The sequence below is a fragment of the Necator americanus genome, chromosome V, assembly GCF_031761385.1.
Source record: "Necator americanus strain Aroian chromosome V, whole genome shotgun sequence".
Taxonomy (NCBI): Eukaryota; Metazoa; Nematoda; class Chromadorea; order Rhabditida; family Ancylostomatidae; genus Necator; species Necator americanus.
In genome coordinates, this window is record NC_087375.1 from 31,470,925 (window position 1) to 31,496,837 (window position 25,913).

Sequence of the window (25,913 nt, forward strand, 5' to 3'; positions counted from 1 at the left end):
AAGGACTATCATTTTGGAGTGTCGACGTCTTCCTTCGTGTCAGGCTGACCAATTGCGTTTTCTCTTGTTATGGCTCTGAAAAGTGCTTCGTTCGGTTTGGCTTTCAAATGGAACAAACAACGTGAAGCATTGATATAGAACACGAAAGAAACAATATAATTGAAAAAAAAGCCTAAGGAATGTCGCTTGCATAAGTTAGACTTTGTAGTATAGCTAGCAACGTAAAGACAAAGGATTCATGAAAGTCACTGGTCATCTTACCCAGGATTGGTTGACGAACTTACTTGCACAGATCCATTGAAATACAATCTCCTCCTGGATACTCACGAATGTAGCCGGGTTTGCACTGGCATGCATTTTTGATGCATCTCTTGTTACATTTCAACTGAAACGAAAACTGAAAACTAGAAGAGTTAAAGCTTTGCTGAGGAAGAAAATTTAGAAAAATGGTTTTGTGAATGGGAATTACGAGAGGTACAGTATTAAGTGAAAGTATGATCAATTTTGATTTCGTTTCCCACAGTTTAAGTAGAAATTCCACTTTTTCCACGGTTTTTCGTTCACTTCGTGCGCTGAGTCATGTCTGGATTTGTTATCATTAAAGCAAGAAGAGTGGACAGCGTTTGTCACGAACGACCTCAGCGGTGTGCAGATGGTTGCGTCGAAATTATACGGCTGTCTACTTGAGCGACTATGAATCCTGTAAGATGTTCGCTACAGGTCTTTTTCTTTTTTTTCCTATCGTGGAATCGGAACCACATGTCGCATCTTCATCGTAGTTTCATCTTTAAGACTTGTAGCCGTAGTCGAATTCGTTGTGGACTGTTTGAATTTGGTTATGCAGTAGTGTTGATCAAGACAACAAGACAACAACAGTTACAGCGCGTTTAATAATTTGCTAAAAAGAACTATTTACATGAGACGGGGATGCTTAAGTCTAGGAATATAGTCAGGGAGAACTTTGTATAACTGTATTAGAGAGACCTCTGCTATAATCGGATGAAAACGACATGAAGTTAGGGATAGAAAACTTTCTACCTCCTCTTATCTTATGCTCGTGGAATTTGTTTTTGATATGTCCAATAGAATGGTCATTCACTATGCTTAAAAAATCCTCAAAATCGTTTGTTCTTCAGTTCGAACTTACAGATTTCACTGGTGTGCAAAGTGGTTCGCACCCTTCAGGCAATCCACATTCTTTGCGCTCCATGTTTGGACCACATGGTTCTAAACTGGTTCCATCAAAGTAAATCTCACAATGGTGGAATAGGTAATCAGCCATACTTATTCGCGATTTTGAGCAGAATTTATGTCGAAACAATTACCTACAACTTTAGCCAGGCTTGAGAGAACGATAGTGAGTTAAATGTATTTCACCTTGCGAACAGTCTTCTACACAATCAGCTTGAGAGTTTCTGAAGAAGCCGGGTTTACAGCTGCATCCTGGCAAAAGGCAATCTTCATTGCATATTTCCTACAAGATTTTCGAAATATACAACGATTCTGAAACAAACAGTCTTACTTGGCAGCTGTGGAACTCACCGGCGCTGGACGCGCACACGACGGTTCACATGCTGGCCCGCAGCGGGTTTGATGCTCATTCACTGGGCATTCTAAAATGTTGGTTCACACTATCTAATGTTGATTTAATGGTAGTTAATGTTAAATAAGGGTTAGAATTAATTAAATTCATTGTTTGGTTAGTTTGGTGTTTTTGACTACAACAGCATATCTACGGCAACTGCGCTTACCACATACCGCCGCAGAATCTAAACTGTAGTAGTCTGCCTGAGGTCAGTCCCACTCGACAAAGTTCTGACGTGATAACTATCACTGTTATGTTAACCGTAACGTCACGTGGAGTAGACCGCCTTCCATATGTTTTCGCCTACAAAACTTTGCGTGCTTCTGGATTTGGAACCTTTGCAGTTGATGTATTAGTCTAACTACGTACTGCTGTACGGGGGGAGTTTGAGCAAAAATGAAGTTATGGATTTCTATGTATTTTCATCTATCTTTCACGTTTCCTTTTTTTTGTTCTGTTGTTCGTTTTCTTATTCGTCCTATCTTTTGTCTTTTTTTGTCGTATTCTTCGCCTATGAAGTGTTGATTTGAAATAACGTTTTTGTAGAATTTGAGAAGGTTCTCTCTATCTCCATTATGGCTCTTCGTATTAACCTGTACCTGTAAACCAGAGGAAAAAATCAATACAAAATCGAACTATTCCTCATTCAAGGAAAGATACGTGAATAAATTATGTCTAGCTTGAGAAGTGAAATAAACAGTCGTGCAAAACCAATTATTGCGATATTTTATTTGAGGTTTTTTTTTCCTTTTTTTAAAGAATTTAATGTCTTAACAAGCAAATCTTTTCTTGCATTACGTGACAGCTATCTGCCAACTCTTCAGCTGAACGAAGATCTTGCACATTCTTTACCTAGACTATAAATGTTTAGGTTCAGACAGATATGCGCTACGTCGGCAATGAGATGGGGACGCGAAACCTCGTTGTCCACTTCCAGAACATTGAATTGGAATGTTGTGAGCTGGGATTTTTTTTTGCAACTTAGCTATCTTAGAACTAAGACTTTTATACAGGCTTTATTCGATTTCGTAACGACCTACTACTTACCTTCAGCGGCTATTCTGTAGAAACAGGCGAACGCTAGTACCTGAAAGTGCGAATGTGTAAGAAAGTGATGATTTACGAGCAGAGAATGTAAAACTACAAATAAATTGCAATGGTGATTGAAAGAAATATCATGAAGTCACCAGTATCATTGACATTTGAAGCAACCGTGGCGATTGACTGAACGGGATCATAAAATTCTGTCGATCAATGTGTTTTTATAGTGATCGTGTGTGTCGATGTTTCTCGTTTAATCATCTTCACCGACACACCAAAAGTGTCGAAATAGAATATTTAACAGTTATGATTACGAACATATACGAAATGGGCGATAAGCTCTCACTAAATGATCTGTTATGTTATTGTTATGAAGAAAGGCAAGAACGGTGATTTAGAAGTGAATAATTCGGCATTAAAACACGAATAATTCTTAGGATGCCAAATATAATTTTATGTTTTCTTGTACAGAAGCATGCAAGCAAGATTAGCATAGCACTGTTTTGTTTCATAGCACTTTTTTCTTCACTGAACTCTTCCTTTGATTGCAGCTGTCCATCGACTGAGAAAACGTGGGTGGGTAAGCGTAGCACTGTAGCATTAAATGGTTTTTCGTGAAGTTAGGAGTTATCAGTTATTTTAGATCATAAACTTGACCTAATCGGTAAGCTGGTATTATCGCCTGTTGCTGTTAGCCCGCACCTACGCACATGTGATTGTAGGGGACACATACACTGACTATCGACGCTGAGTGACCCGAATACTCTCTGGTGGACAATGTCAGGGAGTTCAGCGTGAAAAACGGAGAGTTGCTATCAAAGATTTCCTGATCCCTCCAGATATTCTATCTATTTGGGTTCGGCTCTAGGCGGTTTATTAGAGGACAATATTTTTTTTTGCAATATCTGAATGACTTTCGCCATCGAAAGAGTACTGCAAATTTCACACTTCAAACAATCGTAACTATATTACTCATTGATATCTATCAATTATATAGTGACCGTCACGATTACGTATCCAGGACGCTTCGGTAGACTATCTACTCCAGAACTCGGTGCAGCTTCAGTGCCTAATACAAATGTTAGTCTGACGGAGCTAAGTCAGGAGAATGAACAAGGTGTGGTAGAACCGAGTTCTCCAATTTTCTGGCGAGTAACTTTGCCACATGACAATGCCCGACCAACCTTACTTTTTTAGCTTTGCCACATGAGGCCGTACATTGCCATGAGGATTACTCGCCAGGAAATTAGCGAACTTGGGAGGGATGTTCTATCGCACTCTGCTCATTCTCCGGACTTCAGTGCCCGAAACAAAATGGAAGTCTGCGTCAGACTAGTACCGAGAGCAGAGGACACCAATGCAGTTCGTAAGCGAATTCTGATACTCGAAGGAATTACAAAACTCAATCTTTGTTGATTGCTTTACTTTTTAGTTTTTAATAATGAGTGACTATTTGCACAAGAGACCCAATGTCGTTTATTGAACTGAGTGAGCTCGCTCTAGCCGAAAATATGCTTAAGCTCGTTTTCACTAATCTTCACACTGGGAATGTTTCTGTGCAAAGGATTAGGTCCGTGCCGTTACACCGTGTTTGCGTCAAGAAACAATTCAGATCTGTAGGATTGCACATTTGACAAAAGAAGTCGCCGATGATTTCACTTCCATCGTGTTTATCTTCCCAAAGACAGATATATTGGATACCGGCTGTGATCTCTTAATTCGTTGTCTTTTTTGTAAAAAAATATCTCAACTGCTGTTCCAGCGTGAGTTTAACAAGAACATAATAACAATTTGTATGGTAGTATAAAATTCTTGAAGTGGTGACTTTGTGTCGTGATATGGGATAGACACTTTTCCACAGAGTTTGCGTGAAAACTTCTGAGTCACACACTTCTAACACGGCGTTATTGCAGCCAGTGTTATTTGCTAGGAAATGCCGCCGTCAGGAATGTGGAATCTCTGTTAAGACAAAAATGAGAATTGAACCAATAATCAATGTACGAAATGAGCATTCTACGATGAAATTCTGCGAAGGTTATGCGTTTACAGTATACTGATGTTCAATACCAGGTCACTGCGAAGTAGGCGAGAGGCCCTTCTAGCGATGCTAAAAATATCAACTATAATGTGAGCTGCAAAATTCCGTTTCCGTCTGTCTGAGGCGAATTTCCACGGACATTCAAGGATCAAGAGTAACATGGTAATTGAATCGACTATTGCATAGTCCGGTAACGGACAGTTATCGTTAGTTTTGCATCGTACATCGCAGGGATGTAAGTTGGTGCGAGCTATTAAAATTGCGGAACAACATTTGATCGAAGGTGCGGAGCAACGTATTCAACCGTGGCGGAGTGAGCGGTGATCACCGAGGCAAAGCCAAGAAGCTGTGGAACATTCTTTCGGGCAGGGACCATGTTTTCCCTTCGATAGAACGTCTAAGTATTGTAGATAACTTGAGTGAACTTGACTTTTAGTGTTAGTCGATGTTGCTGTTCAGAGAAATAAGCGAGAGGCCCTTTTCCTGATGCTAAAAATATGCGATAACGAGGAGCCGTAACCTCCTCAGGTGAAGGGGGTTTAGCTCATGGGGTGGAGCTTAAATGATGCGGATCCCTTCGCCAACCGTTCAAAAGTAAGAGGCGTCGGAGCACCGGCTTCGACAATAGCATGTATGATATGCATAATCCATGAACGATATCTTTCAGCAATGATCGATTTCATTACTTTTTTCCTTATGTGTTTTCATATCTATCATCTACAATCTACGGAATTTGAAAAAAAGCAGCGGCGGTATTTGATTGCGGGGGTATTGGTAAGTCGTGGAAAATGCCTAGATGCAATTGCTAGTACTATTGATATTGAAATATCAATCCTATATGTGCGGTGGAAATCATGACAATTGTTTACATACGCTGATCACAATTCTTGTAGATGCGAAGAAGCGTGCGAACATTTCTAAAATTACCTATCAACTTTCTTGAATCTTTAATTTAAGATTTCTATTCGATGCGAGTTTTTCCGACTGAGGAAGTGCTACTACTATTCGCATAGTCCTTAATAGCTGATGTTCTCCGTTCGAAGAAGAAACTTTTATTCGTTCCATTTCACGATCCATCACGTCAAGATATCATCATTTCAAAAATATTACGTCTTGGTACCTGGTGTTCCAAGGTCTCATCGATGTTCCCCATGGCCTGTAAAAAAACAAACGTTGAGATGAAGGATTTCAAATAAATTGTTAGCTTACAGTTTGAATGGACCAATGTAGGAAAACATATAAATTGAGGATCTTGAGACCCCAACGTACAGTATCGCTGAGTACTTCGTCTTATCTCACATGAGCAAATAATACTTAGGATCACCTCATTTTTAGACTGTTTCTAGATATTATTTTAGAATAAGCCGTATTTTCAGAATGGTTTTAAGTCTTATTTTCTCGATTGAACGGTTTTCTTACGAAATATCGAAAAATAGTCACTTCTAATAGAATCCCTGAGAATTTCTTTGTTTATAATCTCCGAATATGGTTTGCACAAAAGAATTCGAATCATAGTGTTCTGTGAAAACGCTAGTAATTTGTTTTGAGCTTTGCCATTTGATAGTTAATCTTATGGAGAGAGCATGGAACTCAAGAGGAAGATAGGGCATAGAGCTGCGTATACAGCTGGTGGTGGTGCACAGTAATTACTTTAAGGAGTGAAATTATCAAATTATGAATAATAATGTCAATGCCAGACACTGGCTTAATTTATTTTGATTGACCTGGATTTTGGGAAGCTTTTCTTCTTCTCTTTATTCAAAAGAAAACCCACGCAAACACTGAGCGAATCTTTCATAATTTTAATTAGTGGGATCATGAACACCTTCATGAAACCAGTTAAGACTCCGAAATTGTTTGTCCAGTCGAGTGGGAAGCATGTGGTTTCTTCCGTGTTAGTCCAACACCAGCTCAACTTGAGCAATTCGACTATCTGGCAAAACTTCCGGCGAAATAGGATGGAGACGTGGAGGACGAGGACGAAACAAGGTCCCTCACAGGAATTTATTTTGCTCTTCCAGCATTACACGCTCTTCGAAGGAAGTGTGATGTCGACCTGCCCGTTCTAGACGCGACTGGCGCGCTCCAATCGAACTCGCGAAGTCGGGTCGTATGTGGACGAGTTGCAGTAGGAACCTTTTATATGAGTGATATGTTTCTTTAGAAGGAATACGAGTCACAATCAGTTATTGCGTGGTTTCGATTATTGCTGCGGAGAGTTACTGATTTCCCACCCAAAACTGCAATTTGACCGGCTGCACTCAGCCAGCTGACTTAAGGGATCATTGGTCTCATGGATCATTAGTAATGATCTCCATCAAGGGCGTGTAAGATTGCAGTGTTAAAGGCATCCCTCCATGAATCTGAAGTGGTACGGATATCAGGTGGAGTATTCGTATACGGGATCGTAGATTATGGAGAAGTGGGTGATTTCGTCCATTTCTTGCTAATTGGCGTAAAAACGGCCCGGAAGATGCGGCGTGTGCATACGGCTGGTGCGCTCCAATCGAACTCGTTGTGGGAAATAGCGCGCCGGAACTCTCGAAGCTCTCCTTAATCTATGATCCCGTATACGAATACTCCACCTGAATCCGAAAATCCGTACTATCTCAGTTTCGTGGGGTGATGCCTTTAAGTGAACGTCGCATAGCGAATGTGTTTGAAACAATCTATTAATACAACAACAAAACGTAGCGTGGAAATGAAACGCTTTTAACCCGACTCTCTCGATACGTTCCTTTGTAAAGTTGCTGACCTCAGCTGTTTCCTAGTCGGATTTCTCGTCCATTCATACAAATCCATTCCGTTCTCGCTCAACCACAGAATATCATCATCTGAAGAAAAATTTCTTTTGCCTTTTCAACACCAATTTGAAATTCTTTTTTCGATTTACTGGTTCGACATAATGATATACACAGAACTATGGGAAAAATAAGAAAAGAGTATGCTCTAGTTAAGCTAAACGTCGTTGTATTCTTCCGGCAGGAGTAATAGATTTTCCAAATTTATCTCTGAAAAGAAAGCTGTTCTTACGGAATTATATTTTACCAGCAATTATAAATAGTATTCAGAGTTGAACATAGAAAAAGGTGCCATTTTACTTATAGTGGAAATGCAGAAATTCCAGTCTTCTAGAGTACAGTATCTTTACCTGTCTATAGATTTACGCATTTTGCTTCCTTTCCCCTACTATTTACGATTTTACCGCAGAATTCTGTTCAGTCTTCATTTAAAAATTATTTTCACCATATTGACTCATGTTTGTTATAGCCGTTTTCTTCATCAAAATATTTCTTTTCATTACTCTCCTGTGGATTTATATCACTTTTTAATGTGTTTTAGAGAAATCCTCAATTTTTGCTAGAGATAAGTAGACAAATCGGATTGAAATAATTGAAGCATTATTTGCGACACAAATAATAGATAGAGCTAAATATAAATGAAACTATTTTAAGCGAAGAAAAACAAAGTTTTGATGGTAACGTGGTGTTAATAGGAAGATTTTCTCTGTTTGCCATCACTCCTTTTTAGGAGGTCTTAAAAATCAAAAGAAAACATCAAATCGTCTAATTGTTTTGATGTGGGTGCAATTTTGTTTGCTATAAGGTGAAGGATAGAATCATCAAAACGTAGCTACCTCATTGGCTTGGTTACAGTTGGCTAACAGACATGGTTTTTCTTTGAGTTTTCCTTCTCTAATCAAAATATTCGGCATGTCTTATCTTCAGATTCAAGAGATTCAATCAACCAGAACAGACGGTATTTATACTTCGTCTCGAGGTTATCGAAATATTCGTATTTGAAAAGTAACTGTGAACATACCTGGGTTTCGCTTTTTGGGTCGCCGAGGGAAGTCAGGACCATTAGAAATTAGGATTCCTGGAAAAACAAGTTCTATAACGGTAAAGAGAAACTGCTCTGGCTCAGACAGATCTGCTTGCAGACACATTTCTTTCTTTCAGATTCAGATGAAGTAATTTAGAAGTAACATTTGCCGGAAATACATTTTATTAGCAAAATACTTATTTCCAGTTTTTTCTCCTCATCTTTGAATTCATTTATAGGTTTCAAATGTATAAAAATCACATACTTTGATCTTCGTAGTGTTCACTTGGGGATTTAGCCGAGCTGAGAAGATTCGCGAAACGATATAATTGCCTTTGCTCTGGAAAATTCACAAAGTGCACAACTTGACACGAGGATTGATGGTCGAGTTTAGTTGACTAAGTAAATGAACCAAGTCTAAGAGCAAGTAGAGGAGTTGGGGGCATTGACAACGTAGGTAATAAAGGACATGAACTGTGGCAAAGAATATGTTGTGAAGCGTTATGAATTCGAATCGGGGGACGTGCGAATGGCAAGAATAAATCAAGAGAATAGACAGTTTTAGGCACCCATAAAACACAGAAGTACGACGCAGCTAATTTTGAAATCAAAGCGGATTATTTTGCACACGAATCTAAAATGTTAGCCCTAAAACAGCCTTGAGCTTCTTGGATCCTCGCCAAGAACAATAACGAGAGACCCGCAAGATAGAAGGCCTTTGGGTGATTACTCTTAGGCATCATATTTTGGGTGGCTCTTCTGATCTAAATGAATCTAAATGAGATAGCCCACCCAATATCTGAAACCTTCGCGAACGATCAATTAGCGATCAATCACTACTAAACTAATGTAATCTAAGATGAGCATTAAGTGGCATTAGCCGTCCATTAAGATAGCCGCTATCTTAGTGATTAAAAAATAAATCTAGTCTCTGTCTAGTTGTGGAGAGGTTTGATCGCTTAGATTGTGAACGAAATCGTTCAATTCATGCTCTAGGAAGGACATTTGCTGGAATATTAGCCAATAAATCAATTATTAACTTGGTGCAGAGCTTTTCGGAAGTCAATGCCACCTCTTATCATGTAGATGTTCATCGAAAAGTGAACATTCTGGTAGCAAAAAGCCTCCATAGACAGTTGTGGTTCAACGCAGCCTACAGTATTCTGACCACAAGCCTTTGGGCCTTTGGTTCCCAGTCGCATGGTTGTTGACGCTGATGACGAAAAGTCGTTTCTCTTTGGGAGTATTGTTCGTTCCTTCTGCTCAAACATGCGTCAAAATTCGTTACTTTACGGAAGATGCTTTATGAAGAGAAAAAATAGCAGTGAAAAGTCAGAGAAATGACGAGTTCGAGACGTTACGCAGAGCTTCCGCATCAATAACGGGGCTGATGGTTAACCGAAGATTAGAAGACCAGAAAACTTTCCACGGATTCCACCTCAAGAACACCTTGAAATTGGTGAAATATTTATGAAAATTGAAACTAAACAATAAACTCACTTCGATTTCTTCTTAATGGTCGTTGATAGTTTGGAATTTGTATATCTGAAAAAAAAAAACCACCTTCCCCTTACGTTTCAATAACAGAAGTAATTTTTAGATGCAAATAAATATGCTTGTCACTACAATTCTACAAATTTTTCTAGTTACGAAATCCGGCAAGTAATAGGATCTTTAGCAGGTGCTTTATTGGCAAGATGTAGCCTCAAATCTTATTATTTCTTCTAGTTATTCTAGATTTCAAGTATATGGAAATTGGATACCATTTTCATCGGCGTTTTCCCATCTGTACTTTCTATTCCGTCCCAAGAACCTGGGACGATATCTCATATTTCGATACTTCAACGGTCGTTCTAAAAAATCATACAACATGACATGAGAGTTTCCTTTCAACCGATGAATTTGTAACAGAGATCCTTTTTCGATACAATCCTCTTACAAGTGTTCTTTTCTCTTTTTTTTCTAAGAGGAATTCCAGCAAATAATGATATTTTTTTCCTTCGGTTAGAATAACCTGAACGCTAAGGTTTACCAAAAAGAATGTCTTATTAATCCTTAAAATATTTTTCTTTTCGCAACCCATCACCCACATCTTTGACTTCACATATAAGTTTCAGCGGAGAGAAGTCACATACCTCGGTCTTCATCGTCCGCCTCTCCGTTCATGGTGGAGGATTTGCGAAGTTTCCCTAAACGATATCGTTCCATTAGCTGTGGAGAATTCATGTAGTTCACAAACTGGCGCGAGAATTCGTGCTTGGTGCTTGGTTTTAGTCAACTACTCAATTGAGTTATGTCCGGGGGCAAGTAGGAAAGTTGGGACAAGATTGATAACGAGGAACCTCCATACATAGCTGTGGCTTAATGTAGCCTACAGTATTCTGTTGCTTTGGGCAAATGTTATAGGATCCCTTGTGCAATCACTCGCGAATGATTTTGGTGGTTGGTGACGCTGGTGAGCAACAGCTGTTCTACGTTAAGAGAATTCTTCGCTTTTTATGTCCAAATTTGCATCATTTATAACTAGGCTGTGGAAGGAACGGCATGGAGACGAGGAAGCGCAATTAAAAGAAGATAAAGTGAAGAGAAAGATAGAGGTCTCGCACCAGAATCAGAGCTGATCGTTACCCGAAGATTACCAGAGAACTTGCTAAAGATTCCATCTCAAAAACATTTCCAAATTGGTAAGATACATATGAAATTAAACAATAAACTCACTTTGATTTCTTTTCACCGGTCGTGGAAGGGAAATATAGTCTGAAAAAAACACCTCTAATCTAATGTTTCTGTGACAGAATTTATTTTCGTATGGAAATAAATAAGCTTGTCGTTACAACTCTGCAACTTTTCTTCAGTTAGGAAATCTCGCAAATGATGAGATTTGTACCAAATATTTTGTTGGCACGGTGTAGCCTCAAATCTTATTTTTTTCTTCTAGCTATTGCAAATTTTAAATGTATGGCCGTTAAATACCATCTTCATCCTCGTCTTCCAATTTGTACTTTCTATTCCGTGCCGAGAATCGAGGACGATATCTCTTTCGATACCTCCGCGGTCGTTCTAAAAAATCTTACAATATTACTCGAGAGTTTCTTTTCAACCAATGTATTTGCAACAGAGACCCTCTTACGATGCAATCTGCTTGCTGTTACAGGTGATCTTTTTCTTTTGTTTTTTTTTTAAGAGGAACTCCAGCAAATAATGAGATTCATTTCTCTTTCATTCAGAAGAAACCTTGGAGCTTAGGTTTTTCGAGAACAATTTCTTATTAGTCCTCAAAACATTCGTTTTTGCAATCCTTTACCCACATCTGTGTCTACTTATATAAGCCTCAGTTGTGGAAAAGTCACATACCTTGGTCTTCATCGCCTTCTTCTCCGTCCATGGTGTAGAGTTCGCGAAGTTTCGCTAAACCATATATCTTTCCATTAGCTTTGGAGAATTCAAGTATTGTAGTATAAAAAGTGGCGCAAAATTTCGTCCTCGATTCTAGTTGGCCTTGGCAGATGAGTCAGGTCTAGAGCCAGGTAAGAAAAATTGGGACGAAATTTTACGCCACTTTGTATGACCAAACCATGGACCAAACTATGTATGATAACCATGGACCCTCATAGGTAGTTGTGGCTCAGTTTAGCCGACTGTGTTCTGCTGTGCAATGTCACTCTACCGGAAACATGTGTTACCATGGAAATGGTTTAGTGCTTGGCGATGCTGATAAATACATTTGAAGAATTCTTTGCTTTTTTGTCCACATTCGCGTCATTCATCATTAGGGTGCGGAAAATATAGTATGGAATGGAGGAAGGGTAATGAAAGTTGAAGAAAGTGTTATGTTTGAGATTAGGTTTGCTAGAAGTCTCGTAGTGGGACTGATAGATATACTCGAAGATTATAAGAAAACTTTCTAAGGATTCCATTTCAACAATACCTTGAAATTGATAAAGTATTCATGAAAATTTGAACTAAAGAGCACACTCACTTTGATTTCTCTTCCCTGGTCGTGGATAGTTTGGAATTTGCACATCTGAAAAATCACCTTTCAACTGGTATTTCTGTAACAGAAATATTTTTCGTGTGCAAAAAAACGTGCTCGTCGTAACAACTCTACAAGTTTCAACCCTCCAAGACGTTTATAGTGACGTGGAGGTGACTCTGGAAACTGCGATGCACAGCGGCTCATAGTGACGTGGAGCTGACTCTGGAAATTGCGATGCACAGCAGAGGTAGTTCTTCTGCGGGGGTCTCCCAAGCTGAGAAGGAGTTCGACACCTCCGAGTTATCGGAATCGGAAGTCTAGCTAAGAGTAAACCACTGCCAAGATTCACCTCCCTTGGCAAAATTTTGCAAAGTGGCTTCCTGCTTCATATAGATTGAGCGACGACCTGCGGTAAAACCTAGGTTCGAAACGATAGTATGGGAAAAGTCTATCTGATGCAGCATATACACTCCCTCAGTACCGTGCACACTAGGCCCTGTACTTTTTTCAGAACTCTGGTACGGCCTCCGGTGAGGCGCTCGAATCCCAGGTTGCTCAAGACGTCTTCAACTCTGTACCAACACTCACGGCTCGCCATGGAGACTGTCTCAGACTTTGCACTGACAAAGCGAGAACAGTGTCCACAGACGCTGACCCACATGCCCTTCTCGGAGCTGCAGAGCAAATTTCACGGGATTGCTCTGCAGAAGACCAAGTGCAGAAGGAGCGACGTAGGACAGATGAATAACGGTACACTCGTCGTTCGTGAAGAGAAGGTTCCGTCACAAAATGTAGGAAGTGTTGGTTTTGTTGTGCACCCATCTGTCATCCATCTTATTGATACTCACGAGATCTTGTCACTTCATCTGACCATTCTTCGCCTCCGGCCTCTGCGCGAAAAAAGCATCAGCATCATCAACTACTATCCTCCAAAATCAAACCGAATTGAACCGAACCGAATGAAACCGAATTTGTTGCGTTTTATGAGGAGCTGAAGGAAATGGTTTGCCACGAGAAGTCCTACAAATTGGTGGTCAGTGATTCCAATACCGCTACCGTCCGATGTGCCTGCTGGGCGCCTTGTACAAAGTATTCACCAAGATCTCACGAGCATACCTAGGACGCTGGATAAAGCCCAGCCTTAAGAACAACCTGGATCTGGACATTGGTTCAGCTGGATGGAGCACATTCAGACCGTGTCGAGGGTCGTAGAAGTTTGCCGAGAATACCGCCTGCCCCTTGTTCTGACCTTCTTCGACTACGAGAAAGCCTTTGACAGCGTAGAAACGAACTGTACTGTCAGCGGTGGTCGATCAAGGTGTGGACGCTCCGTAGCGATTGGAAAGAGTTGAACGGCAATGCGATACTATATCGCTGTGTCTGTTCACGGCTGCATTATAGTGGATAATGAAATCACTTGCCTGGGGAGAAATGGATATACGTGTCGACAAAAGATTCCTCTCGAACCTTCGTTTTGTGGACGACATCGTTTTGCTGCTCGATGCTTAAGGAATTGAACGAAACAGTTAAGAGAATAGGATAGCGAGTAAACCGAAAGAAGACACAAGAAAGAAATGAAGAATATCTACTGCGAGGACGGAGAAGTACAACTTGAACTTCCCAAATCATGGAAACCTCGTCAAACGTCTACCTTAGACGTTCTATTAGGGTGTTCGGAAAGTCTGCCGAAATACGGCAAAATTTCAAAACAAAACAACTGTTTAACAACATTTTATTTTTTTGACGAAATAATCTCCATCAACATCGACAATCTCCTGCCAACGCCTCACAACGGCGACTTGGAGGCGAAGAAAGCCCGAAGGTCATTTTCGAATTGGTCACGATAATCGTAACGCTTCTCTTCCAGATGATGCTGAAGCGATCGGGAGGAAGTGGTGGTCGCTCGGGGCCAGGTCCGGACTGTACGCTGGGTGCGGTAGAAGTTCCCATCCGAGCTCCAGAACTTTCTGGGAAGTGTTCTTCGCGGCGTGAGGGCGCGCGTTATCTTGCAACAGGCGAACGTTGTCGAGCATCGGGTGCTTCTTGCGGACCTTGTTGGCCGGGCTTTGCAATTGAGCGCAGTAGACCTCGGCACTAACTGTCGTGTTATTCGGCAGCAGTTCGAAACGGTAGATTCCATGAACTGCCCACTACACGCCCAGCATGACCTTCTTCTCATGGATTTCACCTTTCACGGAAGGATCCGGCATTTCATCGCCAGCGCACCACGCACTTCTGTGGGTGTGGGTGACGTAGAGGACCCATTTTTCATCTCCAGTGACAATGGTGTCCCGCCAGTCGAACCTGTGGCTTTTGGAGAACAGCTGAGCGCAGATGTCCGGGCATCTTTGGCGGTTGCCGTCGCTCAATGTATGTGGGAACCACTGACCGAGCTTTTTCACCATTCCGAAAGATCGCAGTCAATTGCTCACGGTGGACAGCGAACAGCCAAGACTGGGAGCAAAATGGAAAAATCATATGGATGCTACCACACCAGATTCTTCAGTTCGTCGAACGATATTGCAGAGACCAGAGAGAGGCTCATCTTCGAGTCTCTTTGGAGCTTTGAAGTGCTGAAACCAGGCGCATAGACCGCTCAAAAGGAGCTTCAGTGCCGAATACTTGACTTAAGTTTCGATATGGTTCAGCACCGGGGTGGCCAGATTAGAACTCGCAATGAGTGCGTGTCGAATATGGGTGGAATGTCCGACCATTATAGGACGAAATAGGCAGCGAAGAGGGGGCAGTGTCCTTATATAATATATTTGAAACGGGAACTTCCAGAAAATCTCAAAAAATCTGCGCCACTGCGAAATTTTCGGCAGGTACTTTTCGAGCACCCTAATATGAATATAAAAAACGACTTTAAGGAAGAACTGAATAGAAGGATGGGAGCAGCGTGGGCAGCATTCGAACCCTCCAGGGAAGCTATGGATAAACTGGCCAAGATATCCCTGCTCACCTATTCGACATGGTAGTTCTTCTAGCGCTCTTACACAGCGAAGACGTAGGCTGACACCGCTGCCACGTCTAGGAAGCTACTCATTATCCACAGAGCCCTTGAGAGAGGTCTTCTGAGATTTAACGTGGCGCACACAACACCTATCCGGTCTCGCCAGCTCCGACTTAAGAGCTGTGTCCTGTCTTCGGGACCCAGCGGGATATTCATCAAAAGCAGAGAATAGATGGGCTGGTCACATTATGTGAAGAATCCGAAAGATGGACTAAAAGAACGCTGGAATGGATCCCCAGATATGCTAGACGCTCTCGAGGGGGCTGCCAACGAGATGATGTGTTCGCTACACGGATGGCCCAGCTGAGACCTCAAGGACCTCATCAACATCAGTTACGAAACGTGAGAAAATCATGAATGACAATGCGAGGAAATGAAAGGAGTGAAGGAGATGCTGGGCTCCGTACGTCTAGTGAAAACGAGCCATTCAAGTATGTAAGTAGAATGTCCCGCAAGTAATGATATTTGTAGCAGGTGTTTTATTGGTAAGTTGTAGCCTCAATAAGTATATAGACGTTGCATACCATTTTCATCCTTGTCTTCCAATTTGTACTTTCTATTCCGTGCCGAGAATCGAGAACGATATCTCTTTAGATACCTCCGCAGTCGTTCTAAAAAATCTTACAATATTACTCGAGAGTTTCTTTTCAACCAATGTATTTGCAACAGAGACCCTCTTACGATGCAATCTGCTTGCTGTTACAGGTGATCTTTTTCTTTTGTTTTTTTTTTAAGAGGAACTCCAGCAAATAATGAGATTCTTTTCTCTTCCATTCAGAAGTAACCTTGGAGCCCAGGTTTTTCGAGAAGAATTTCTTATTAGTCCTCAAAACATTCTTTTTTTGCAATCCTTTACCCACATCTGTGTCTTCTTATATAAGCTTCAGTTGTGGAAAAGTCACATACCTTGGTCTTCATCGTCTTCCTCTCCGTCCATGGTAGAGAATCTGCGAAGTTTCTCTAAACGATATCTTTCCATTAGCTTTGGAGAATTCAAGTATTGTAGTATACAACGTGGCGCAAAATTTCGTCCACGATTCTAATTGGCTGGGCAGATGAGTCAGGTCCAGAGCCAGGTAAGGAAAATTGGGACGAAATTGATAACCATGGACTCTCATAGGTAGTTGTGGCTCAGTTTAGCCGACTGTACTCTGTTGTGCAGTGCCACTGTACCGGAAACATGTGTTACCATGGAAATGGTTTAGTGCTTGGCGATGCTGATAAATACATTTGAAGAATTCTTTGCTTTTTTGTTCACATTCGCGTCATTCATCACTAGGGTGCGGAAAATATGGTATGGAAAGGAGGAAGGACAATGAAAGTTGAAGAAAGTGTTATTTTTGAGATTAGGTTTGCTAGAAGTCTCGTAGTGGGACTGATAGATATAGTCGAAGATTATAAGAAAACTTTCTAAGGATTCAATTTCAAGAACACCTTGAAATTGATAAAGTATCCATGAAAACAGCACACTCACTTTGATTTCTCTTCCCTGGTCGTAGATAGTTTGGAATTTGCACATCTGAAAAATCACCTTTCAAGTTTCTGTAACAGAAATAATTTTCGGATGCAAATAAACATGCTTGCAGACTCTACAAATCTTCTACAGTCATGTAATCTCGCAAGTAATGAGATTTGTACCAGATGTTTTATTGGCAAGATATAACCTTAAATCTTATGTTTTTCTTCTAGTCTCTGTAGATTTTAAGTATTTGTACGTTGCATACCCGTTTCATCCTCGTCTTCCCATCTGAACTTTCTATTCCGTCCCAAGAATGTAGGACGATATCTCTTCCGATACATCCACGGTCTTTCTAAAGAATCATACATCACACAAAATTACCGACCGGTGTATTTCTAACAGAGACCCTCTTTCGATGCAATTCTCTGCCTCTTACAACCACTCATTTCTCTCTTTTTTAGGAGGAATTCCATCAATAGTGGCATTGTTTTTTCTTTCGGTTAGAATAACCTAAGGCTAAGGTTTACCGACAATGTCTTAGTGATCCTCAAAATGTTTTTGTCTTTACAATCTTTCACCGTCATCTTTGGCTTCACATATAAATTTCGGTTGTAGTAGGAGTCACATACCTTGGTCTTCATCGTCTTCCTCTTCGTCCATAGTGGAGAATCTGCGGAGATTCGCCAAACGATATCGTTCCATCAGCCCTGGAGAATTCACGTAGTACACAACGTGGCGCTAGAATCCCTGCCCGAGTTTAGTTAGGCTAGGCATATAAGTCAGGTTTAGGGTTTAGTAAGGGAGTTGAGAGCGTCGCTAGGGATGATAACAGAGGATCTTCAAAGAGAGTTGGCGCAATACAGCTGACGGTATTCTTCTGCACTGAACAACTGTTTCAGCACCATGTGCTTACGCTCGCAAATAGTGTAGAGGTTAGTGTGTTGATGAACTATACTTGCTCCACGTTGAGAAATATTTTTGCCTTTTATGCTCAAGCACTAGTTATCTCTACGCTGTGGAAAATATGGTATGAAGAGGAAGAAGGTTAATGAAAACCGAAGAAAGTGGGATGCCCGACTTTAGATTAGGGGGAGCTCTCGTACAAGTAACGGACCCGATAGTTACTCGATGATTACCTGAGAAGTTTGCAAGGATTCCATCCCAAGAATACCTTGAAATTGATAAAATATTCATGAAGATTGGGAATAAACAATAAACTCACTTCGATTTCTTTTCACCGGTCGTGGAAGGATTGGATAGTTTGGCTCTCGCAAATCTGAAGAGAAAATGCTTCAATTAATACTTCTTTAAGCGTAATTCTTTTCTGATGGTAAAACTTAGCGAGTTGGAATTTTTTTTTTCGCGAGATCTTACACAGAGAACAAGAACAGAAAAGAGATATAGAGAACAGCAAATTTTGCGACTGAGAACTTAAAGCTTGTTTGAGCAGCACTTTTAGTGCTTTTCTCCATGCGATCGGAAATGCCGTTTTGTTAGAATCCATACGGGTCTACAGGTTGATCTTCGTCCGCTCCACAATGAAACCCTATCCTTATGGTTGAGCGATTTTTGACAGGATATGGCGGTAAATCTGCTGCGGAAAATGTTAACTATGGGACGAACTTTCGTTGTGCTCTTACGAAGGTGCAATCGTTGAAGTTCAGCTACCTAATGAACCTCTGACTTCTTCATGAGTTATGGAGGTTCACTATTAAGGATTACAGAGAAGATCGTAATTACGGTTTTCCAGTGACCACCCTTCACAAAATTGCTTCGTACCCAGGGCGGTCATCTGGATGAACGCAAGCCGCGCGGTCTCATTCTTTTTGTTGCCATTACCTTCTAAAATAATGAATATAATGTCTGTAAACTTACGTATTTTTCGCACCTTCTGTAGTCGTCGCGTAATGACTAATGGCTGAACAGTTTTCCTCTTAGTTTGTTGAGCAAACTTGGAAATCTGCTATATTTCCTCAGTCAAATTCGTTTGTCTCCGGCGTAATAATCTGCGAGGAGGTTCGCTTGCATAGAAGGATGATTAACTCACTCAAACACTGTTTTTGGATTTAAACTTCAGTAGCAAAGTTGAAGGAGATGCAAATTTGCGTACTCTTCATGTCTATAAACGTGCAATAGGTCCGCAAGCGTACGCGCCAAACTGCCAGCGATCGGAAGAGACCCCGTCGGCAGCACACTGATTGTCTGCGCGCTTGCAGACGCGGCGCGTACGTCTGTTCTTGCAGACTGGCTAATTATCAGGCGCCTCGTAATTAAGTAGATGCGGTTTCAAACTTCTTTTCTCATGGATAAACGATAAACGATCTGGCGTTGATCAATTCGCTCGAATGCGCCATCACGTTCACTTCAGTTCAGTATCATTTAGTGTTTACGAACGTGTAACTGGCCTCCACAATGACTTGCGGGGGCTATCCGATGTGCCATCTCAGTTTTTATGCTCCCAGACGAGTCTGATACCAATTTATGGACCCTGAAGACTAAGGACGTAGTTGGCACTTGGGCATATTCGAACCTCCGGTCGATCTTGCAGCCATAGAGGATCCTCTTACCGACCGGGCTAGAAGGAAAAACGAATAGGCCGCTGAGGGTACCGGAACATGTGCGTAGAGGGGGGTTCTAACGTACCTCGTAGGCACTAAAGCGGTTTTCACGGCGTTTTTTTTTACTCCGATCGGGGAGAAGTGAGCAGAACTACCCCGTATTCAATCCACAACTTAATCTCTATATCTTGCCATGGATTCCCTCACCACTTCAGATTTTAGAATGTTGCCTCTAACGGGGGACGCGTCGTGTCACTGCGTTACAACAGATTTAACGCCGACCCTATATGTTATGCAAAGAGGACTTTTGATTGCAGCAGCGCCGAAAGACGTGTATGCGAATTTTGTTGTACACATTTCTTTCGCTCTGTAAACGGATTACGTCGCGGGTTCCGATCTTTGCTGCCGGATCCGAATTTTCTTGTTCTCTCTGAAAAGAGATGTACTTCCACAAACTAATTAATTTGATGGAAGAGTTGTTTGTAGCTTGTGTTGTACAGCGTAAACTTCCTGTGTCCTCTTTTCTTATACAACATGAACTACTAACCTCTCGAATCCAACTCATAGTCATATAGCGGCAGTCTCCCTCTTGGTCCTAAAAGCAATGTATGTGGGCCGTTGCAACTCAATTTTGTTGAAAATATCCTTTTCGGCAAGAGCGAAAATCCATTTCTCCGTTCCCGGATGGCTCGGACGAGTCGTCCTCTCTTGTCACACAACATGAACCACTTACTTCTTGAATCCATCTCATAGTCAGACGACAGATCTTCCTCCCTCTCTTTCGACCCTAAAAACTTGAAGTATGAACTTTATCGTGTATTTGTTAAAACTTTTTTTGGCAATGTCTTGAAGTTTCTTGACTGCAGTAGTGCGTATGTGACTCACTTTTTGAGTCCCATTTTTTCGACTTGAAAGACTTCTTCTGTTCTCTTTCTGAGTCTGCAAAGTGTAACAAATGTATTTCACACTGCTCTAATTCATCACAGCCTTGTTAGACGTACTATAAAACTCATTTATTAAGCTCATAACTTCGATGTCTGCAGGAGGAAATTCCTTTGCTGGATCTGAAGAGAAAAAAGGAGTGTTGGTTTTTTAATGTCAATTATTTGCCCTATCAAATAAAAATATATGATATATATATTATAGAAAAATTTGTGGTACGAATAAGTGTGATTTCAAAAACAACTTTCAAAAACACATCAATATATTTAATGGATTTTTCGGAAAAACTAGCGAATTTTGAATTGGACGACTACTTTGGCCTCATAGAAACATCTCGAATCAAATTTTGTCCACATTGGCTACTAGTTGAGAGGTTCGAAGAGTGCGCGAGAGTTGTTGTTTGTAGCACTTTTATTGTTTTCGAAGATTTCTTTTTCGTGATGTTAGTGGTTTGGTGATCGTTCCGGTAGGATCATTCTCTGTGATTATCGTACTCGAGTTTCCTGACCACGAGGAAATCAAAAATCTTATATGTTGGTTATTTTTCACGCGCTTACTTGCTACAAAGGTCTCAATTGCAGAGAAAAATAACGGAACGTAATTTCTTGGTTTTCTCTTGAACCATATTCGAATCAAACCTTGTCCATGTTTTTTCGGTTTTTTTTTCTCCAACGAGAGAGAATTAAGAGGAAACTGTGGATTTTGATTTTCTACAGGATCTGTCTTGTGACATAGAAACGGTGACGTCGCATTGCTCTTTTCTTGGATTTCTCTCATTTACGCGAAAAACATAAAGAACTTAACATTTTAGTTTAAAAAGTAGAATCGGGTCATTACATTTTGATGACTTCACTTGCTAAAGTTAAACTCCACCTCTTTTAACTGATTCTAAAGTTTATTTGTGTACTGTTAGTTTGCGTCCACATTCACAATTTTTATGCTCTAGTTCAATAATTACCAATTACATTAGCAAATGCTTGGAACATTGTTTCCGATTTTTTCTTGAAAAAATTCTAAAATCAAAAGTCAAAAAGCCAACGGCGTATCAATCCACTTGGGATGCGCCAACGTGGTTTACTGCAATTCGTAATCGTTAAAGTTTTGGAACGCTTGTGTGCCTGTATACAATGTCTTACGGGGACCAGGCAGTGATCTAGTCAGTGTTTTTATCCTTCCAGACAAGTCTGGTACCAATTTTTCGGCCACAGCGGACCTCTAACCAACTGCGCCACATCCACCCCTAGAGAATGTGCTAAATCTAGTGCAACCTGCGGGCTTTTGTAACAGTAAATGGATGTGTGAAAACACTAAACTAACAAGAACGAGATATGTTCTCCACTGGAACATCGCGTCCCAACATCGTTGTTTCTCATCGTCTACACCACCAAAAACTAATTCTTCCAATGATCGAACAGTACACGCTTTCTTCACACGAGAAGGGGCTGCACCAGGGGAAAATCTAGTACAAAAACCTATCACTGTCGGTATCGTGTGGGTCGGTCACTTCTTCTTACAGCGTGAAAAGTGCGAGCGACCTAAGGGCAAGGCCCAAGGTGGTGCTGCGCCGTCTTTGAGAGTGTGTAGTCTCATAGGGGGTTTTCCAAAAGTGAGGATGGTCGTAGTCGGATCCACAGTGAGTGAATGATCATAAGCAGCACTGGGGTCCTGTCGTGGGAATCTAACTCATACTGTTAAAAGCATCACCCCACGAATCTGAGATGGTGCAGATTTCAGGTGGAGTATTCGTATACGGGATGGGAGACTAAGGAGAGGGAGGTGATTCCGTCCATTTCTTTCTAATTGCCGTAAAAAAAACGGCCCGGAAGATGCGGCGCCGCACAAGACTGGCGCGCTCCAATCGAACCTCTTGTACAAAATGGTGCGCCAAAACGAATGAAACCGTATCTTCCGGGCCGCTTTTTACGGCAATTAGGAAGAAATGGACGGAATCACCCCCCTCTCCGTAGTCTCCCATCCTGTATTCGAATACTCCACCTGAAATCTGCACCACCTCAGATTCATGGAGTGATTCCTTTAAGCGCGTGAGTATATAGCTTGATTGGCAGGAGTGCAACTACCGGTAATCGAGAGCGCGGGAACCGTACCAGGGAGAATGTATTGCGCTTAGTAACAAGAAATGAAAGGAAGCGACAACCCACTAACGGCAAGTTTGCATCGGTCGATATCTCTACATTACGAAGCAGGATCCATTTACATTTACATAATCTTTCTCCTGGGATGCAGCTCATCATTCAAAGAAAAATTAATTCAAATAGCTCGGTTTCAATAGGTCGCATTGGATTTGATTTGTGGTCGCCAGTTTTTTGCTAAATAGTTGAGCGGGGTCTCTTGCTTGTTAAATATGTGGGTCTTCCTGGAGTAAATGAGAAACAACGAGACTAGGAAGTGTTCTATCCTCAAAATTGTTCGGAATTCAAAATTATTTATATGGAAAGTAACATCGGAGGTTAACACTCACCTGTTTTAGCTTTTTTGCCTTTTTTTGTTTTAGATCCTCTTCTGTCCCACTCGTCCTCCTTGGAATCCCTGTCCTTCTTTCCTCTCCGCTTTTTCTTTCGTCCTTTGTCCTTTTTTTTTCTCCACTTTGACTTTGAGGTTTTTGTAGTTGTTATTATGTCCTCATACGCTGGTGTTGTGCTTGCTAAATTCCCCAAAATTCCGCTCTCTTGAACGATTTTCTCCGGGAAGACTATTCTCTTTGTTGTAAACGATCGTATCGTGTATTCGGGGTTTCCTGTTGTGGTTTTGAGTCCGTTCCTCCATGCATCAGTTGATTTGGAAGTAGTTCGAGATAGAAATGGATCTTTTGTTGTACCTGACAATGCCAGCGTGTAAGAATTACACATAAATTCTCTGTCAATTTTGTCCTACCGAATTCCCCAGCCGTCCAAGGGTCTTTGCGTAGAGCGACTTCTAAACGTAAGTATAATGAGTACTTAATGCTTCTCACAAGTCTTATGTAAAGCTAACAGCGGGCCCTCAGATTTGTTATTCTCCTTTTGTTTCTGAAATGTTGCGAAAAACTACCTTTTAGCTTTTAATTCAGATAGAGTTCTCCGCAACTCCCTTTGAATTAAAAGTTGTTCAATTTAATAAAATTATTAGCACCGTTTCTTCGAAAGGGTCATTTACCAAATAAATAATGTCGTCTTTCTTAGTCGCTGGGATGATTTAAAAGGCATTTTCCAAGGAAATTCTCCTTTTCGATTTTCGAATAATGTCTTTCCTCTTTACTTTGTCGTCTTGATGACCATCGAGAGAGCGAGAACCATGGCAAGGACTACTCAGAAAGCGGAGGATCCTACCTATAGCTTTGATATTTAGATATTTCAACTGAAAGCGCAACAATGAACTTTGAAGTCAGGTTGTTTACGTTGATAATATGTAGGCGCCAGCACTTATGTTGGTCTGGACGATCGAGACAGTTCCTCAGCAAATCGCGCAGCTTGTCTGCTTGACTCACATTTGTAGTATTTACAGCGATGCATCAGTGGAATGCAAAAGGCAGTCATCTTGGCAGACATAGCTGCTGATGCCAAACCGATGAAGTCATGAATCACAAAGAACTGGACTCACCAGGAGTGAATGGGTCCCATGGAATAGTTGTTGTGCGGAACATCAGCTTAGTTTCTGAAAGTTATGCACGACAAAACGTTCGTTTTTTGTTATTTTCATTTTTCATTTTTTCGTTTCATTGTGGAAAAGTAAACGAGAACTAATGTTTACAATAAGAATTAGCATTTTCTTGAAAGGTTGCTCTTTTCTGAAGATTTTTTTGATAACTTAACACTTGAAGGTTTTGTTAACTAGCATTGGCAGCTCATTTTGTGAGGTGTTGTTGCAGCACAAGTTCCCAAGAAATTCAGTTCTACTTAAGGATCACAAAATAACGTGAGGTAGAAATTGAACAGTAATAAAACAGTGAAGAACCATGAAAACTAGATATTCTAGTACTTTTACTACGTCATGTTCAAAAGCTTCAGGTCCATTCTATAGATGATGGAAAAGTGATATAAAGTTCCTGAGGTCGTTAATTCACCGTAATCACTTCCCTTCACTAGATACACGAATAACATATCCATGTCCACATATTAACGTGTTTAGTTAGTGAACAGTAATGAACAGAATAACTTTGAAATCCCTTGGAGTTGACCTTTTAAAATCATTCAAGAAGGTGAATGAATCCGAAAGTTTTAGTCAGATTAGGGAGGAAAATAATTTGGTAGGCGAAAAAAAAATAATTTGGTAGCCGATGATCGTCGCCCTAACAATTTTTATCTCCCTTATCTGACTAAAACGTTTGCGTCTTACCACCTTCATAGGTGATTTTAGGCAGTCAACTCGTAGGTCGAAGAAGAAACCATCACTAACCTTCCTTTTTCTTCGTCGTAGTGAACGGGAGAGGGTCCAAACTGCTATCGAAAGGGTCATTTTTGCTCTTGAGTATTGACCTTTTTACTTTTCCTGCGTAGAAATACATACAGCTTTAATTCTATTAAGCATACATCCTAATCCGATTGTATTCATATTTATGGTATTTGCCAAATGCGAATACCGTACAGCGTGCGAGTGACTTTGTTTTTACGCGCAGCGCAACGCATGCGTCTTTGCTTCATCTCCCAGTGGTTGCACGCCTAGATGCGATAGCGGAAGCAAGTGTTCCGACCCCCTTCAGTTTTGGAAAGTTGGCGAAAGAACACCCCTCACTTTTAGACAGTTGGCGAAGTGATCCCCATCACTTGAACTGAACCCCAAAAGTTAGACCCTCCTTACCTGAGGAGGGTTCAATTCCTCCCTATCGCATCTATGGTTGCACGTCGTAGATGCGCAAGGTATTTTGAGTTTCGATGGGGCCATGAGAATAATATTCGGATTAGGATGTTCACATGTTCAGATACACTTACCAGAAATTACATCTCTGGCTTGTTGCGTCTGCGTTAAAACAGCGCAAATGATTGTCACAACGAGAACTTTAGCCATTTGAGGGATACGGTGAAAAACTCAACGGCATAGGACAGAGGTTGGTGACGGGACGACAAATAATTTTCTGCCTATTTATATTTTTAAGAAACAACAATAAATCTGCCACAAACGACGGATTTATTAGAGCTATAAAATCCGCTACGCTCGAATTAAATGAATAGGAGGCATTTCAGATGAGAATTTGTCAAAAATGTTAAAAAACAAATGTTCACGCATTGAAATATTATCGGAAGAACAAGGAAAAAAATCAGTTACAAAAACCATAACTCAACCAAAGAAGCTCACTCCTAGTGACTCTGCAGGTGAATCGAAGTGGGCTGACCAGATTGTTCAGCTCAACTTGGCCCGATCCAGCGGATAGGTTCGAAGTTTGTGGCAGGTTTCAGTCAAACGCCCATGCGCATGCGAACTCACTTTCTTGAGTCGAATTTCTGCTTGGTCTCAACTCATATACGCTTCTACTGAATTCTCA

At 41.0% G+C, this 25,913-nt stretch overlaps 3 protein-coding genes across 7 annotated transcripts; 2 read left to right on the forward strand and 1 right to left on the reverse strand.

The window, feature by feature from the left end:
- Nucleotides 1-8: 8 nt before the first annotated feature.
- On the reverse strand, nt 9-25,438 carry RB195_015786 (uncharacterized protein; the record flags this gene model as incomplete). 5 transcript variants are annotated; one of them, XM_064206663.1, is made up of 25 exons in its annotated part: nt 5,757-5,820; nt 7,420-7,498; nt 8,487-8,543; nt 8,755-8,829; nt 9,990-10,034; nt 10,253-10,342; nt 10,625-10,678; nt 11,208-11,246; nt 11,463-11,549; nt 11,844-11,897; nt 12,469-12,513; nt 16,003-16,089; nt 16,385-16,438; nt 16,953-16,997; nt 17,203-17,289; nt 17,567-17,644; nt 18,160-18,213; nt 20,043-20,090; nt 20,229-20,282; nt 20,381-20,434; nt 22,917-23,273; nt 23,330-23,371; nt 24,035-24,088; nt 24,830-24,922; nt 25,363-25,438. In XM_064206663.1, the coding sequence occupies 25 exons, from the start codon at nt 25,436-25,438 to the stop codon at nt 5,757-5,759; spliced, it is 1,872 nt and encodes a 623-aa protein (XP_064062545.1). The 5 variants fall into 5 exon arrangements, with proteins under 5 accessions (XP_064062543.1, XP_064062544.1, XP_064062545.1 ...); XM_064206664.1 differs by lacking the exons at nt 16,003-16,089; nt 16,385-16,438; nt 16,953-16,997; ... (9 more) ...; nt 24,830-24,922; nt 25,363-25,438 and adding exons at nt 9-75; nt 285-385; nt 1,148-1,227; ... (3 more) ...; nt 2,773-2,809; nt 12,598-12,669 and having other exon boundaries at nt 5,785-5,820; nt 12,469-12,541; XM_064206666.1 differs by lacking the exons at nt 5,757-5,820; nt 7,420-7,498; nt 8,487-8,543; ... (6 more) ...; nt 11,844-11,897; nt 12,469-12,513 and adding an exon at nt 20,497-20,559 and having other exon boundaries at nt 15,977-16,089.
- RB195_015787 (uncharacterized protein) lies at nt 13,062-13,460 on the forward strand (the record flags this gene model as incomplete). Its single annotated transcript, XM_064206667.1, has 1 exon — nt 13,062-13,460. The coding sequence occupies one exon, from the start codon at nt 13,062-13,064 to the stop codon at nt 13,458-13,460; it is 399 nt and encodes a 132-aa protein (XP_064062546.1).
- On the forward strand, nt 14,333-15,056 carry RB195_015788 (uncharacterized protein; the record flags this gene model as incomplete). Its single annotated transcript, XM_064206668.1, has 2 exons — nt 14,333-14,401; nt 14,481-15,056. The coding sequence occupies 2 exons, from the start codon at nt 14,333-14,335 to the stop codon at nt 15,054-15,056; spliced, it is 645 nt and encodes a 214-aa protein (XP_064062547.1).
- Nucleotides 25,439-25,913: the final 475 nt, after the last annotated feature.